Source organism: Corvus moneduloides, chromosome Z (assembly GCF_009650955.1).
Source record: "Corvus moneduloides isolate bCorMon1 chromosome Z, bCorMon1.pri, whole genome shotgun sequence".
NCBI classification, from domain to species: domain Eukaryota; kingdom Metazoa; phylum Chordata; class Aves; order Passeriformes; family Corvidae; genus Corvus; species Corvus moneduloides.
The window spans coordinates 16,713,417-16,727,064 of NC_045511.1; the positions used below are offsets into that span (position 1 = coordinate 16,713,417).

The 13,648-nt window shown below is 42.3% G+C and overlaps 3 protein-coding genes across 8 annotated transcripts in view; 1 reads left to right on the forward strand and 2 right to left on the reverse strand.

Annotated features, from left to right (window-relative positions):
• LOC116437896 (myogenesis-regulating glycosidase-like) overlaps window positions 1-5,052 on the reverse strand; it is a 31,313-nt gene extending 26,261 nt beyond the window's left edge. Inside the window, exon 1 of the mRNA XM_032096225.1 lies at window positions 4,971-5,052. The gene's annotated coding sequence lies outside the window, so the exon portion shown is untranslated. The remainder of the gene's footprint in view (window positions 1-4,970) is intronic.
• Window positions 672-6,387, reverse strand: NUDT2 (nudix hydrolase 2). 3 transcript variants are annotated; one of them, XM_032096228.1, is made up of 4 exons: window positions 6,323-6,351; window positions 5,725-5,778; window positions 4,971-5,128; window positions 672-1,607 (listed from the first exon to the last, which is right to left on the reverse strand). In XM_032096228.1, the coding sequence occupies exons 3-4, from the start codon at window positions 5,101-5,103 to the stop codon at window positions 1,294-1,296; spliced, it is 447 nt and encodes a 148-aa protein (XP_031952119.1). In that variant the 5' UTR covers window positions 5,104-5,128; window positions 5,725-5,778; window positions 6,323-6,351; the 3' UTR covers window positions 672-1,293. The 3 variants fall into 3 exon arrangements, with proteins under 3 accessions (XP_031952119.1, XP_031952120.1, XP_031952121.1); XM_032096229.1 differs by lacking the exon at window positions 6,323-6,351 and adding an exon at window positions 5,884-6,081; XM_032096230.1 differs by lacking the exon at window positions 5,725-5,778 and having other exon boundaries at window positions 6,323-6,387.
• A 182-nt stretch (window positions 6,388-6,569) lies between these two features.
• The window catches only part of KIF24 (kinesin family member 24), a 29,418-nt gene continuing 22,339 nt past the window's right edge, over window positions 6,570-13,648 (forward strand). Inside the window, exons 1-5 of one of the 4 annotated variants that reach the window (XM_032095789.1) lie at window positions 6,570-6,636; window positions 8,616-8,660; window positions 8,838-8,918; window positions 10,548-10,686; window positions 12,213-12,840. In XM_032095789.1, coding sequence (XP_031951680.1) covers window positions 12,227-12,840 — 614 coding nt within the window. In that variant the 5' untranslated portion in view covers window positions 6,570-6,636; window positions 8,616-8,660; window positions 8,838-8,918; window positions 10,548-10,686; window positions 12,213-12,226. The remainder of the gene's footprint in view (window positions 6,637-8,615; window positions 8,661-8,837; window positions 8,919-10,547; window positions 10,687-12,212; window positions 12,841-13,648) is intronic. The other 3 variants (XM_032095786.1, XM_032095787.1, XM_032095788.1) reach the window with 3 other exon arrangements.

The following is a 13,648-nucleotide window of genomic DNA, read 5'->3' on the forward strand; positions in this document are numbered from 1 at the left end:
CACCAAGTGCCTGTGTTCATTACTGCTGAATGGGCAGAACCGATGACTTGCTAATGACACTCTAACTCCATCTTAATATGCTAATCTTGCTCATAAACACGAAGGCAGCAACACCATTGTTTACACAGCCCTGATTAAATGGTAGCTCAAACAATAATAAAAAACCAAGTCTGAAGCTGCACAGGCTTTTAACCCTGCTCTCCCACTCTCACTGGTTGCTCCACTCTGCCACCACCTGAATGAAACACTCCTGAGCAGTGCTCATAATCAGAATAAAGCCTGACTGTAATGTGGAGGAGCACTTAAGTTTTTTAAGTGTATATATACATATATATTTCTATATTAGAGCCCCCTTATAGTGCATCCCTTTTTTTTGCAAATAGAAATACATGCAATTATAAATTACTCCACTGGAAGATAATGGAGTGACAAGCAAGAGACTCCTGTCACACTGGTACCAACATTATTAATGCCTGCTCCCCCAAAAGACGAGTGGCTGCAGCCACAGAAGCACTGAGGGTATCAAACAGACACAAGATTGCACATTAGCTTGGATATCCTGTGCAGAAAGTGTATTAAGCACCCTTTCCAACCTCCTGGAAAAGGAATGGCTAAGGTGTCTGTTAAAGATCAAAACACAAAGAGGCAAAAGAAGAACTTCAATTCACCACTTAAATACCATACATCAACCATTTACTAAGACTCTCTGGATGGAAAATCACAACAGTACATTAGGGATGTACATAAATTCATGATACCAACAAAAAAGACCTGAAATGATCTGACAAGTTATCACTGCGTATCAGTGGAAGAGTTGGGAACAGAAATACTGCTTCCTCATTTGAAATTCAAGGTATGACTTCTGTAGTAAGCCTTTTGTTATCAAAAATCCCCATATGCTCATTTTCTCAACACTCTAGCTGTACACCAGCAAGTCAAGATATATCGAGTGTTTGATTTTTCAAAAAGAAAAAAAGTTGTTCTGCACTTCAAGGGAGAAAAAGAAAGGGGGAAAAAAAGAAAAAGAAAAGGAGACAGAGGAAGTCTTTTGTTAGCTCTGGGCTTCAATTCAGCCATCTCTGGCTTATGGTTCAATCAGACTACACTTTTTTGTACTAGCTAGGGGAGAAAAAACACAGTCTGTTTAAAAGTTCCATGCATCCTCACTGAATTTCTACAGATTTAAAAAAAAAGAAATCTACATTTCTGCAGCCATGTAATTCTTCCCCCAGTTTAAAAAATAAAAAGCAGCCATGTTTCCTCAAGAAATCCCCTTATACTTCACAAAAACACTTATTCTCTGGAGCAGAGAAACTGATGCACTTCCTTCAGCATTGCTTGCATGTCTTCATATTCTGCAAATTTGCAGGCATCCTCCAGCTTCAGCCACTGGAAAGCTTGGTGCTCCTCCGACAGCTTGATTTCTGTGTTGTAGTCCTTCATTTCCGCCAGCCAGTACACGACGGTCTTAGGCTTGCCATGGACAGGGTAGTGCAGCTCCTTCTTGTAGCCCTCAATGAGGGTGAGCTGGCTGGCCTGCAGACCAGCCTCCTCCTGCGTTTCCCGGAAGGCTGTCTGCAGGTCATCCTCCCCTGGGTCCACGTGGCCTGCCAAGAGGGTGGAAAAGTAAATCTCTGTGAAGGAAACGCGTATCTTGCTTTAATCGGGAAACACTGGGAGACAGAGATGAGAGTACACTGTAGCTGACACAGGATGAAATGGAAATTGGAGATTGCTTTTCCAGATCTTATGTCTTGATTTGTCTTTGTCTTGTGGCTCTTAGGATCATCCTTTATCCCTCACCTCCTGAAACTTCCATTGGTCTACCAGCACCAGACGTCTTTTCTTCCCACTCCCCCTCTCCACTTCTGGAGTGCTCTACACCCATAATGTTCCACCTTAGGTCATACTGAGGACTGAGTCCCTCATTTTTCCTTTGTCTAGTTAGAGAGGAGACAGGTCATCTGAGAGTCTTAATCCTCTCTCAACCATGTCCCCTCACATAAGCTTAAAGCTCAGTTCTGCAAAAGCCTTACTCAAGCCAACAATCCAGAAACAACAGGACCAGGCACCAACAAATGCCATTTTAAAGGTGGGTTTCATCTGGGTAGCTAGGGATTTTTTCTCTTCCATATTCCCCTCTGAAACAAGCAACAAGCCTAAAAGCCAGTCCTTTCACCAGCTGGGTAGTTCTCCTAGGACACATCATTTATTTTACACTGCTCAGAATAAGAGGTGCCCCTACAAACAACGGATAAATATAACACGTCCCCAGCCGTTTCTACTTTTGTTGAGAAATGTCAGATTTGGTTTTCTCATGAAAGCTCTGGACCAGAACATAAATAGAACAAGCCAAGCAATACCTCAAAAAAGCAACATAGCAGGAGTTGGGACATTTTAGGAGGGAAAAAAACAGCTTAAGCTTTATTTTGTCCCTGGTGTTACTCTATTTTCTACATCGCTGGCTGCAAATAGCTACAACTTCATCACAGAGATGAAATTCAAGTCCCAGGTACCCAAGACCCCCCTTTAGTACCACAACTGGGGTGTGTGGGAAGTTTGTTTTGCTATTGCAACAGGTCCCACTCACTTCCCTGCCTGTGTATCAAAAGTGCATCTCTTACAACACGACATCACCTCAGAGGTAAAACACACTTCCTTTAAGCAGCAGCTATGCAGAAAACAGCATCTGATGCTGATACCTGTTGATAACCTTAGGTCTAAGATCGGTAAGTTGCCAAGCTGTGCAGTACTGCAGGGCAGAAAAACGACTGCAGGCAGCAGGTCACGCACCACAGCTTTCAGACTCTCACACTTGTTTCCACTAGTGCAGTTCCAATAGATTTAGAAGGAAAATGAACCCTAATTCCCCTTCCCATCAGCCTCAGCCAGTGTAAAGTCACAGTTCTACGGGCAGAGATAAGGTTGATGAGGTTCACATGAAGGGATCCAAGCAAGTCCAGTTTAATTCCTTAAGAGTTGCAGCTGCTTAGAGAACTTTTAAAATAACAAGGTGCAGCTGTAGCTGTAAACTGCCTTTTGCGTGTGCTTGGAGAGACAATTACAACTTCTCCTGGCTTCTGACACATTGAATCCATGTCAGCATCATATACAAGATATGTTACCACATCTTACATCCCAGGGCCACCTTGGAAGACCACTCCCATCACACAGACGATAAAATGGAATAGCTTCTCTTCATTAAATTCCCCCAGATCAATACCAAGCTTCTATTACAGGCCATCATCAGATTGTGGCTTTTGTATGTAGCTTTTGATCTCTAAAATCTTAAGCACTGTGTTGAGGGAGGTGATTCTCCCCCTCTGCTCTGCAGTGCTCCATCCAGCTCTGGAGTCCTCAGCAAGGGAAGGACATTGACCTGTTGGATTGAGTCCAGAGGAAGCCACGAATATGATCAGGGAGAGGAGCACGTCTCCTTTGGAGACAGGATGAGAGAATTGGGATTGTTCAGCCTGGAGAAGAGAAGGCTCTGGGGAGACCTCAGAGCCCCTTCTGGTGCCTGAAGGGTGGTGGTTTAGAAGAAAGATGGGGACAGACTTTTGAACAGGGCCCAGAGTGACAGAACAAGGGCTCCTGCTTTTCAACTAAGAGACAGCAGACTCAGACTACAGACAAGAAAGACTTGTTTTTACCATGAGGTAAAACACTGGCACAAGTTCCCCAGAGAGGTGGTGGGTGCCCCATCCTTCAAAAAATCCAGGCTGGACGGGACTCCGAGCAACCTGCTATAGTTGAGGATGTTCCTGCTCACTGGTGGGGGCTTGGACTAGACAACCTTTAAGAGTCCCTCCCAGCCTACACTATTCTATGGTTCTGTAGTTCTGGGTATGTGAGATGTATGCATAGGAGACAATCAGCTCCCTACCAAAATGCCTACAAGTAATTTAAATGGCTTGCCCAGAATCACTGTGTTCCCAGGGAGCCCTTCCACAAGGGTTTCTTCTCAACAATCAATCATGTCCCAGCAGATGTTTTTTAGCTTTCCACTAGCTGCAAACTCAACTCCCTTAGGCTCTTGGTGGAGTAGACAAAGGGGGAGGTTTGGAAAGTTTTCTTCTTTCCCTTAATAGGAGAGCCTAGCTGAAACTGTTAAAAGTTCTTTTTCCCCCCAATTTGCCAATTCTTGTCTACAAACTGCTGCACTATGCTTTGAAAGTACTGCATTTTACAAAATGAGAAGTAAAAACTACCGGGAAGAAATCTCAGTTGGTAAAAAACAGCATGCAAGAAGATCTACAGGGATCCTGAAGTATTTCTGTGCTGCACTTTTCCTGGTACCAGGGCTGTGACTGTGTACTACCAAACACTGGCTCTGTCATGTGCCTTTACTGAGGAGGTGCTGTTCTGTCCTGGGACACAGGGCTTGTCTTCTGCTTTGAGGTTCACTGATGAGTAAGGACGGCTGGTAAGGTTAATTCTCCTGCCTGTCCCTGTCATCTCTACTGCATCAGGCAAGTGATCTTCACCAGTGATCTCCCGCATCTCCTAAGAAAGGTGTATTAAAGTGTAATATTACAGATTTCAGTTTGCCTTCCCGCAAACTGTGACCCTTCTGATCACACATGGGTCAAACAATTCTGCATTGGCAACAGTGGTGCCTGGCAAAGGACCAGACCTGAGGCAAGAAGGTAAAATATCCCCTCATCACCTTGCTTTGGTTGTGTGCACAACATCTTGCCAGAAACATCAGATACCTGAGGAGCTCGGCTGGGTGACACCCCCTGCCCTAACCCAAATCAGTTGTGCCCAGTACTTGGTACAGCCACAACTTGCAGAGGATTTCAGTCTCAGAACTCCCCCCTCAGCTTCGTCAGGAGCACCATCAGACAAACAGCACAGCCAGCAGCTACTCTCAGCTGGTAACTGCCCCTCTAAGATGACCTCAGCCAAAATCCGCTCTGCAACCTGACACCAACAACCTCCAGGAGTGTTATCAGAACAAAAATCACCTTTGGGCGGGGTCCAGTGGTGGGTCCCGTAGGATGTCTGAAGCAGGAGGTACTCAATGCTGTCAGTGACTTTTGAGGATGGTGCTGGCTGCAGCCTCCTGTAGATGATCAAGCCACAAGCTCTCACAGCCATTCCCCTCTGCAAACTGCACCAGGAGCTGTGGAACAGCACAAAACAGGGGGCTCAAACAGACCAGCTGTATTTAGCCAGCCAACAGATCTCAGCACAGTAAAAAAGTTGTGCATCCCTTTGATGCTACTACAGAATTAAACTGCTGTATCTTATTAGATACCTTTGAATACTAAAAAACTTTCCTTTTAAAACAAGGAAACAAGAACCTAGAGAAATGCTTTTTTAAAAAAAGAATGTTATCAAGAAGCACAAAAAATGACCTGTATATCACTTATTTGCTGCTACTAGATTGCAAACCATATTGTAGGGAGAGGAGAAAAATGACAAAGCAAAAGGAAAGCCACGGATTAACACTCTGAAACTTTTCCACTGCAAAACTCCAAAGGCCCTGTGCAGAGGTAATACCTCAACATTACTGAAACTGGCATACTGAAATAATTGCGCTGGACAGACTTCCTGGTGCACAGGACTCCTCAGGATATCAGGGGCAAAACTGAGAGAAGGAATGACAAAAGACAGGCTCACTGATGTCTCGCTTAGACATAAGGCTGTCATACAAAACTAAAAGCTTCTTGGCACAAGTGTTAAGCACTGATTTTATGTAAACAATAGGGAACACACCTCTTAAGTGATAAATATTGTCAGCAATAAGCTACGGAGTCAGGATGAGTAGTCCTATAGAGAAAAAGAGGGAGAGCAATGGAGATGAGTGATCCATGTTAAAAATCTGGGCGATTCCCAGTTCCGGGCAAACCCCTGCATTTTGACAGAGACACGCACTTCAGTAAATAATAACTTTATAGAACATTGTATTTTCCTGGGACGCCAACAGCTGCATCGCGATACCTCCAGCTTCCAACGCGGGAAACCACAGCAGAAATCCCTTCACCTCCAACCACGCCCCTGGACGGCGCTCAGTTCTTTTGGTCAACCCCCTGAACCGCCTCCATGAGTTCCTGATCAGCCACAACAAGGACAACGCCCCCCCCCCGCCAGTCCCCACAGCCCCGGGGCCAGCCCGGGGGACCAGCACCACCTCCCGTGCGCTCCGGGAATGACAAATCCCAGCAGCCCCCTCCACCGGCGCCTGGCGCCACGCGGCCCCACTGCCCTCCCCTCCCCGCCCACAGAGGGTCGCCCCCGGTGCGCAGGGATGGCGACACTGGGAACGGGGACACGCGTCACCCCCACAGCGGCCACCATGGACCCCCGCCCTCACCTCTGCTTCCGGGCCCGGCAGTGGGCGGGAACCACGCATGACTGACGTCAGCCTCAACCAATCGCAGCGGCAGCGGCGCAGGCGGTAGCCACTCCCTTCTCGTCCCGCCCCCCGCCTTCCCTCGGGCCCCGCCCCCATGCCCGAGAAGGCCACGGATTGGCCTCTCTCCCCCGTGACCCGCCCCGCCCGCCCCTCTCCCCTCTCTTTATTGGCTGGCTGTGCGCGCGAGGCTGCGCGCGGGCGTTTGAAGCGGGAAAAGCGTTGTTGCCATGGAGACGCGGCTTAATGGCCGCCGCCGAGCGGTGCCGCGGCCGGTGAGTGAGGGGGGTCCCAGCCCTGAGGGGACGGGGGCGGCCGGGCCAGTGAGGGTTCTGGGGACACCACCCTGACCGGTCCCACCGGGGTCTGGAAGGGGAAAAACCGTGGTGGGACAGCTCGGGGAAGGATGAGACATGTACCCCCTTCAGACACGCGGTGCAAGTCCGGACGCGTGGCGGTTTGTTTTGCTACATTTTTATAACTATAAAATATTTTTCAATTATATATTTTATAGATAGTATATAATTTATATTATATGCAAAATATGTAGACGCAGTTTTAAAATAAATATTTATATATTATGTACAACATATAAAATATTTAAATACTATTTAAGATACAGTTTTTATATTTTTTATATAATATATAAAAATGTGCTTTATATTTTTTTATATTTTTAAAATGAAATAAAACTTTAAAATTATGAATAGATCCTGCTGGGAGGAGGAGCTCAGGCACGGATTTCAGATAATTGGCACCCTGATGTAACTCGTGGGTCATTTTCTCGTCACGTGGTTGTATATTGGACACTTCCAATATTCAATATCCCAATATTGGCCACTTCCCCTTCTCTATGCAGCTGTTGTTCCTGGCAGCTGTCGGGATCAGCTGCGGGATGGAGCCTCTTCTGCTGAGGTCACCAGGCTATACTTAGTATGGAGAGAGGAATAAAATACCATTAAATACTTTGTGGGGAAATAAAAAAATCCCCAATATTTAGTTGCTTGTAAGCCAGTTTTAATGACATTAATTAGTATGGATAGTGGAATAAAATACTCTGAAATACTTTCTGGGGAAGCAAAAAATCCCCAATATTTAGTTCTTTGTCAGCCAGTTTTAATGACATTAATTGTTTTAGTAACTTCCTCGAGGTATGCCAGTGGCAAAAGAAACCCGCATTTCTTACTTTTTGCTGCAAGTAGCAGGCCTGTGTCAAGCTCCAGCTGTAAAATAGTTGTCTTTTAGCGTTAAACACATTCCCTCCTCTCCAGTTTCTTTGCTGCACTCAAGCTGCAAGTGGTTATCTATTGTCAGTGTTCAGCCTCAAAAGAGGCTGCCCCAACACTTGTTCCAAGGAGCAGTGGAACGTTTAATGCCATGTTGTTTACGTGCAGGGTAGAGTAATCCTATGATCTTCCAAAGGGATCTGCTGCAACATCAAGCACGGCTTCACAGATCCCTACCTGTTGCATTAAACTAAAATTGTGGGCTCATTTTACAATACAGATTATCTCTTGTTATGGAGTTTGTCTTAAAAAAGTGCAGCTGCTGCCTGTTCTTCACAGGAATGCCCTAATTCCCAAGGAAGGGGGTCAGAATGATTAAAGGTAAAGCATTTTGTGTGGTGCTCTGGAAAAGCAAATTAGCCATTCACTTCTGGAGGGTTAAATCAGATTTAGCTTTGGATCACCTTAAAAAAAAGAGCTTAGTGTTCAAATGAATAAGGAATGAAGATGGATGAGTAGTGACATGAGTTAATACATTTCCCTTTTCTCTATTCATTCTTTGCTTCTGTATTTCAAAAAACCAGCAAATTCTATGGCATGAATAGAACCTGTGCTGAAGTGCTGAAACTTTTTTTGGGGTAAAATGTTTGCAAGTAATGAGTACAGTATGCTGCTGAAGCTGCCATCAGGTGAGGGAACACCCACCTGCTACAAACATTTACAAACTTTTAAAGTCCTTAGCTTTAATTTTGTAAGGTACTTGTAGAGCAAGATGGTTTACATGAAAAATAAGGTGGTGTTTATGTTTTGTATGCCCATTAACAATTTCTATGTTTATCAAATACCCTTGAAAATCATGACTAATAAAATTATTTGATGATCAAGCCAGAGTTTATGATTCAGATTGCCTTAGATTATACGCAGGACAAAATGTATAGTTTGCATTTGTAAGAGTGTCACATAAAATTTCTTCACTTTATTTCTCTAGTTTAAAGAATGGATATAATGACACTTGTGTTCTCTCACAGTGCTGACACTCAGGACTGTCAGTGGAAACCATCTAAAACTGTCAGGTCAGTATCAGTGAGCTACAGTGGGATAACAGGACATGTGAGGGTTATTCAAGTGAATGGGGTGCTGAGATCTTTAATATATCAGAAGTTAATAAGGATCAAGATATAGTAGTTCAAGGCTGCTTTATTCTTAAAATAATCTCTGTGGAGATTTTACATCATTTATTTTATACACAGTGATTGACACTCGCTGACTATCTTTGAAGACCTTTCCTCCACCTTGAAAAGTGCATTGAGAAGGAAGAGATCTTGTGAGAGGTAATTAATAAGTAAAAGCATTTTAAGATTGAGAGTCAGCTCCTAGAGTGTAATTTTGTTGTAAGTTAATTTCCTTCAAGATAGAAAAATGTAACCATTCCTTTCTGTTATTTACACCTGACTTTTTTTTTATCAGCTTTATGACCTTTAAAAACCTCTAATACTGAAGCTGAGGATGAGTTCTCTGATGACAAGCTGGAATCTAATTCTGTGGCTAAAGCTGGTCCCTTTATATATAATTCTGATGATTTTTACAGCAAATACTTACCCATTATCAGCATCTGGAAGCCTTTTAAGATCTTTGTAAAACGTCTTGGCATAAGAAGTAGGTTGTAGAGAACTCATGTTTGCCACATGGAGATGGCAGGCTGGGTGCACATGGAGAATTATACCTGCACACTCACCTCTTTCTCAAAATATGTTATACCCAACTATTTCAAGAAGTCCTAGTCTTTTATCTCAACCCTGTTTTCAATGAAGCCACCCATATCTTTGGTTTTGGGAACAAGACCTAGTGTTGATACGAAAATACCACACTGAAGAGTGCTATGTTTTTCTGCCCCATGACACATTGTTCTCATGGGTGAACAAACAAATAACTGAGGAAATGCTGGCTGTTACTTTTGCCAGAAGATGGCATTAACAATTTAGGATTCTTGAAAACCTCCTCTTAGTTTTCACAAAGCCAGTTTATTTTGAAGGATTATGTATCTGTTAGGAAAAGCGTCTTCAGACGCAAAGATCTCTGCAGGGTTGGATGAATTAAAGTATTCTTTTAATGAGGAGAAAGATATCCCTTTGTTTAGAGCATCAACAATTGAAAGGTGAGAGGAGTTTCACTGACAATTGCAGTTTTCCCTGAGTTCCTTCGTGTTTGAACCACGCAAAATCTTTCAGCAATTCTCTAGTCTCGAGTTTTAAAGTGATCAGAAATGCTGGAATCCCTCGTTATGCCAGCCCCTAATTTTATTTCCATGGTTAATTAATTTGTTACTCCTTTATTAGTGAACGTTTTGTTTTCCTAGCTTGTGAAGTTGCTGTCCTGTCAATGAGGAGTCACTGGAGTTTTCCCTGAAACCACTTAGATCTTAGTAACAGTAAATCTTAGTAAGATTCATTATATCTGGGAAGGCAAATCTCAGCTCTCATTAAGACACCAGGTCTCATTAAGAAGCCATTTAGTTGCTTTCACATGGCACAGAGCCTTAGCCAATTAGCCACGGAGAGCTGCTTACATGGCTCTTGTATGTTCTGCATTACCTACGTTACTTGGATTTTCCTAATGCTGAGAATTCTTCTAATGTGTCACTCCATATAATGACAACTTGTTATTTCTAGCTATTTAAATATATTTTGTTTCATTTTTAATTGGAACCTTGACCTTCAAATCCATTACTCTCTCCCCTTGTCTGCTGTTCCTTTTTTAGAAAGTGTCTCCATTGTTTCCCTTTTTATTCTTTTTTTTTCTCTCCTGTGTTCACTATTATAATTTGAACAGAGGTTAACACTGAGTTAGAGTCTTTGGACACTCTGTATTTAATTTAAGGATATAAAAAGATGTAGGTGTAATCTAGGATACGATAGAGGGTAGACAAAATAAAGTGATTGGATTATTTTTGTTTTTAACAGATTGCCAGCACTTCTGAGATTGGTGTCTTGGCCTTGAGTTCCAGCTTCTCCTTTCATCAAACAGAAGCAGTTTCCCATGGCAGTGCCTACAGAGAGTTGCACAGCACCTGTACTGGTTTTACATTTTAAGCTACCTTATGTAAGAAGGGGAATTTTTCCAAAATGTAATTCTTTAAATGAAGTCTCAGGTTCCTGTGTGTTTTTATATGTTAGAGAAGTTCGGCAAGTTGTGAATGCTTGTGAAACCCTTGTACACAAGTCACAGTTAGTCTCCCTGATCTCTGGGTTTGCTATCCTCTCTGTAAGTTTTGACTTCCCCTTCCCAGGATCCAGCAGCCTCAATAGTGACTCTGACTTTACCTCAGGATTCAGAATCACATTACATACACATTAAATAAATTCACTTACATATGAATTTTTTGGTCTTGGAGTTTGTTGTTGTTGAATCTCATAATTTTACCTAAAGCATAGACTTTCAGTCATTTTAGATGTTCTCTACTGCACATTTTGGCCTCTGTAATATCTTACACAGTCAGCACTTTAATATATTAATCTTTATGATTTTATTGTTGTTACTTCAAAATCATGTATTAATTAATGATATGGACTCAAATTTGGGGGTGACCTTATTTTCTTATATAATGTCATTATAGAGAGCCTTGAAAATGCTCACAAAGAATCTACCCTGAACTACAGGGAGGAAAACTTCAATAACTTGGTTTTGCTGAGTCTTACTGTGATCTCCAAACATGAGTAAGAGGAGTGTTTGTTAAGGTCCTAGACTGAACAAAGATATGAGATGGCAGTGGGTAACAGATACTTGAAGTGCTATCATTTTTGTGTTTTATGGGACATGTAAATATATCTGCAGATATGAATCCTTCAGGATGCAGACAGCTGCACTGTGTGTTGCCAGTAAGACATAATGAAGAAGTTGGGGGATTTGGGGCATACTTTTCAATGATGCATGTTTCTTTTTTGGGTTTCCCAAGAATGCAAGTGTGGCGTTCCAGTGGCATATATAGATTTAGAGAAATGCTGTGTTTCAGATTTTGCAGAATGGTTTTTTTGGTTTTTCTGTCAAGGAGACTCAGAAATGCTCACAGGATTCATGACATAAAAGAGAAGGTTACACAACAAAACTATAACTTTGCTATAGTTCAGCTGTAAGATAAATGGTCTTAATAAGCCAGCTTGAGGTGAGGACAAGTGCAATTTTTTTCTCCTCTGGTTAGTTAACCAGAGGTAGCTGAACCACATTAGACCACATGCCTTGATATTAAATTGAGTGTCTAAAATTAGGCATTTTACATTCTGTAGCTTGAGGACAGGGTTTCAGTAGCTGTGGCATTCATCAAGTAGACATCAGGCGTGTAGGAACTCTGTGGCAGTGAGTAATATTGCCTTGTGCATTTCTTACACATTGTTGTGTATTGTATATAATTTTAAAATATAGTTTCGTGTGAAATATTTATTTCATGTTTTAGTTTATTGTTGGTATTGCTGTTTTCTGTAGTGTTTGTCAGTCTAGTGTATGGTTAACTTGGAGTTAAACAAGCTTCTAGCCTAAGGTAATGACATCAGAAAATGTGCAGTTTCTTCATTAGTAACTTTGTCAGATGTGATGTTTCATATGATTCTTTTCTTTTGTTTGATTTCTTATAGGCTCTAGGTTGAAGATGGCATCATGCCTTTATGAATGCCTTTGTGAGGCAGAACTTGAAAAATACTATCCCCACTTTGCTGCCTTTGGTCTTCAGAAAATTGATGAGCTTGCCAAAGTTTCCATGGAAGATTACACCAAACTGGGGGTCCATGACATAAGTGACCGCAAGCGACTTTTTCAGCTCATTAGAATAATCAAAATTATGCAACAGGAAGACATTGCAGACTTAAGCAAGCAAGATTTTCAACCACGTGGCCTTTTCATTCAGCCTCAGGTGACCAGATCAGGTCCCCGTAGACAGCTGCGTTTTGAATCCTTCTGTGAAGAAAATGATGGAACAGTTAAAGACTCTGAATCTGTATTATGTTGTTCACCTGATTTCAGTGCCAATGAAGAGAAGAACAGTGTAGGGGAAATTCTGGGACACATCCCACCACACAATTCAGAACCAGTCAGATTAACTAGAAGAGACCTAAATACTCCTGGAATAGGTACAAAAAATGACCTGAACTGTCCAACAGTTTCTGATGATATTGCTCCTCTCCTGGGGGATTCTGAAGCTCCTATTGTACAAAGAGTAACTCACACTTCAGGGTATAATTACGGACTACCTCATTCCTGTATCAGGTAATAATCAGTCCCTTTATTTTGCTAATAGTTTGGATTAGTCATAATTAATTCTTTCTTAATTGTGGTGCATAATCTGTCTTACTCACCTCCAAATAAGCAATCCAAGCACTACAGAGCAATGCAAAGTCTTACGGACAAGAGAGATATTAATAAGCATTTGCAACTCTCCAGGTCTTATAGAAGGAATCATCTGAATTTGACCAGCTGCTACTCACCAAGGTTGTCTAAGAATAGTTTTTATTGTCTTTCACTACTTAATGCTTTGTTTTCTCAGTATTTGAGCCAATCTTTGTCTTTCCATGGGACTATCTTTTAAAACATTTGCTTTCCAAAATATGGCATTGCCTGTTGTTAAATTTGTCAAGCTTTTCCCAACAGAAAGGATACAGGCTGTGACGGCTATATTTGTTTATAAAGAAATTTCTGAACTGAAGCTTTAAAAGGAAGTGGAATGAATACAGCTGGGGAGGGTTACTGACCTGTTGGTGAGAGGGATGCCTTACAACTGCTCCTTAGGCATGTGATCTGTAACTTCCATACTTTTTCCAGTGTTTGGTACTGGACGGGCTGTGGTTATTGTGAACCACTGGTAAACCTACCCTGGCAACATTTTTAAAGCCCCAGATATTTTTTTCCTGGTTCAGTAGCAGAGCACATACACCTCTGCACACATAATACCAGTATCTAGCTTGTTGCAATGCAGTCATGGTAGTTAAAATGCAATGAAGAGAGGTAGTTTTATGAAGTTATGGTCTGGAAAGGCTGTGGGGAAAGATGTATAGGGAAAGATCTATGGAGTTGAGGT

Excerpts from the sequence above, each read along its gene's own strand:
- NUDT2 (XM_032096230.1), bottom strand. The coding sequence starts at position 5,103 with ATGGCTGTGAGAGCTTGTGGCTTGATCATCTACAGGAGGCTGCAGCCA. Across the intron at positions 1,608-4,970 it reads CCACTGGACCCCGCCCAAAG|GCCACGTGGACCCAGGGGAG; the intron begins GTGATTTTTGTT and ends CCCTCTTGGCAG.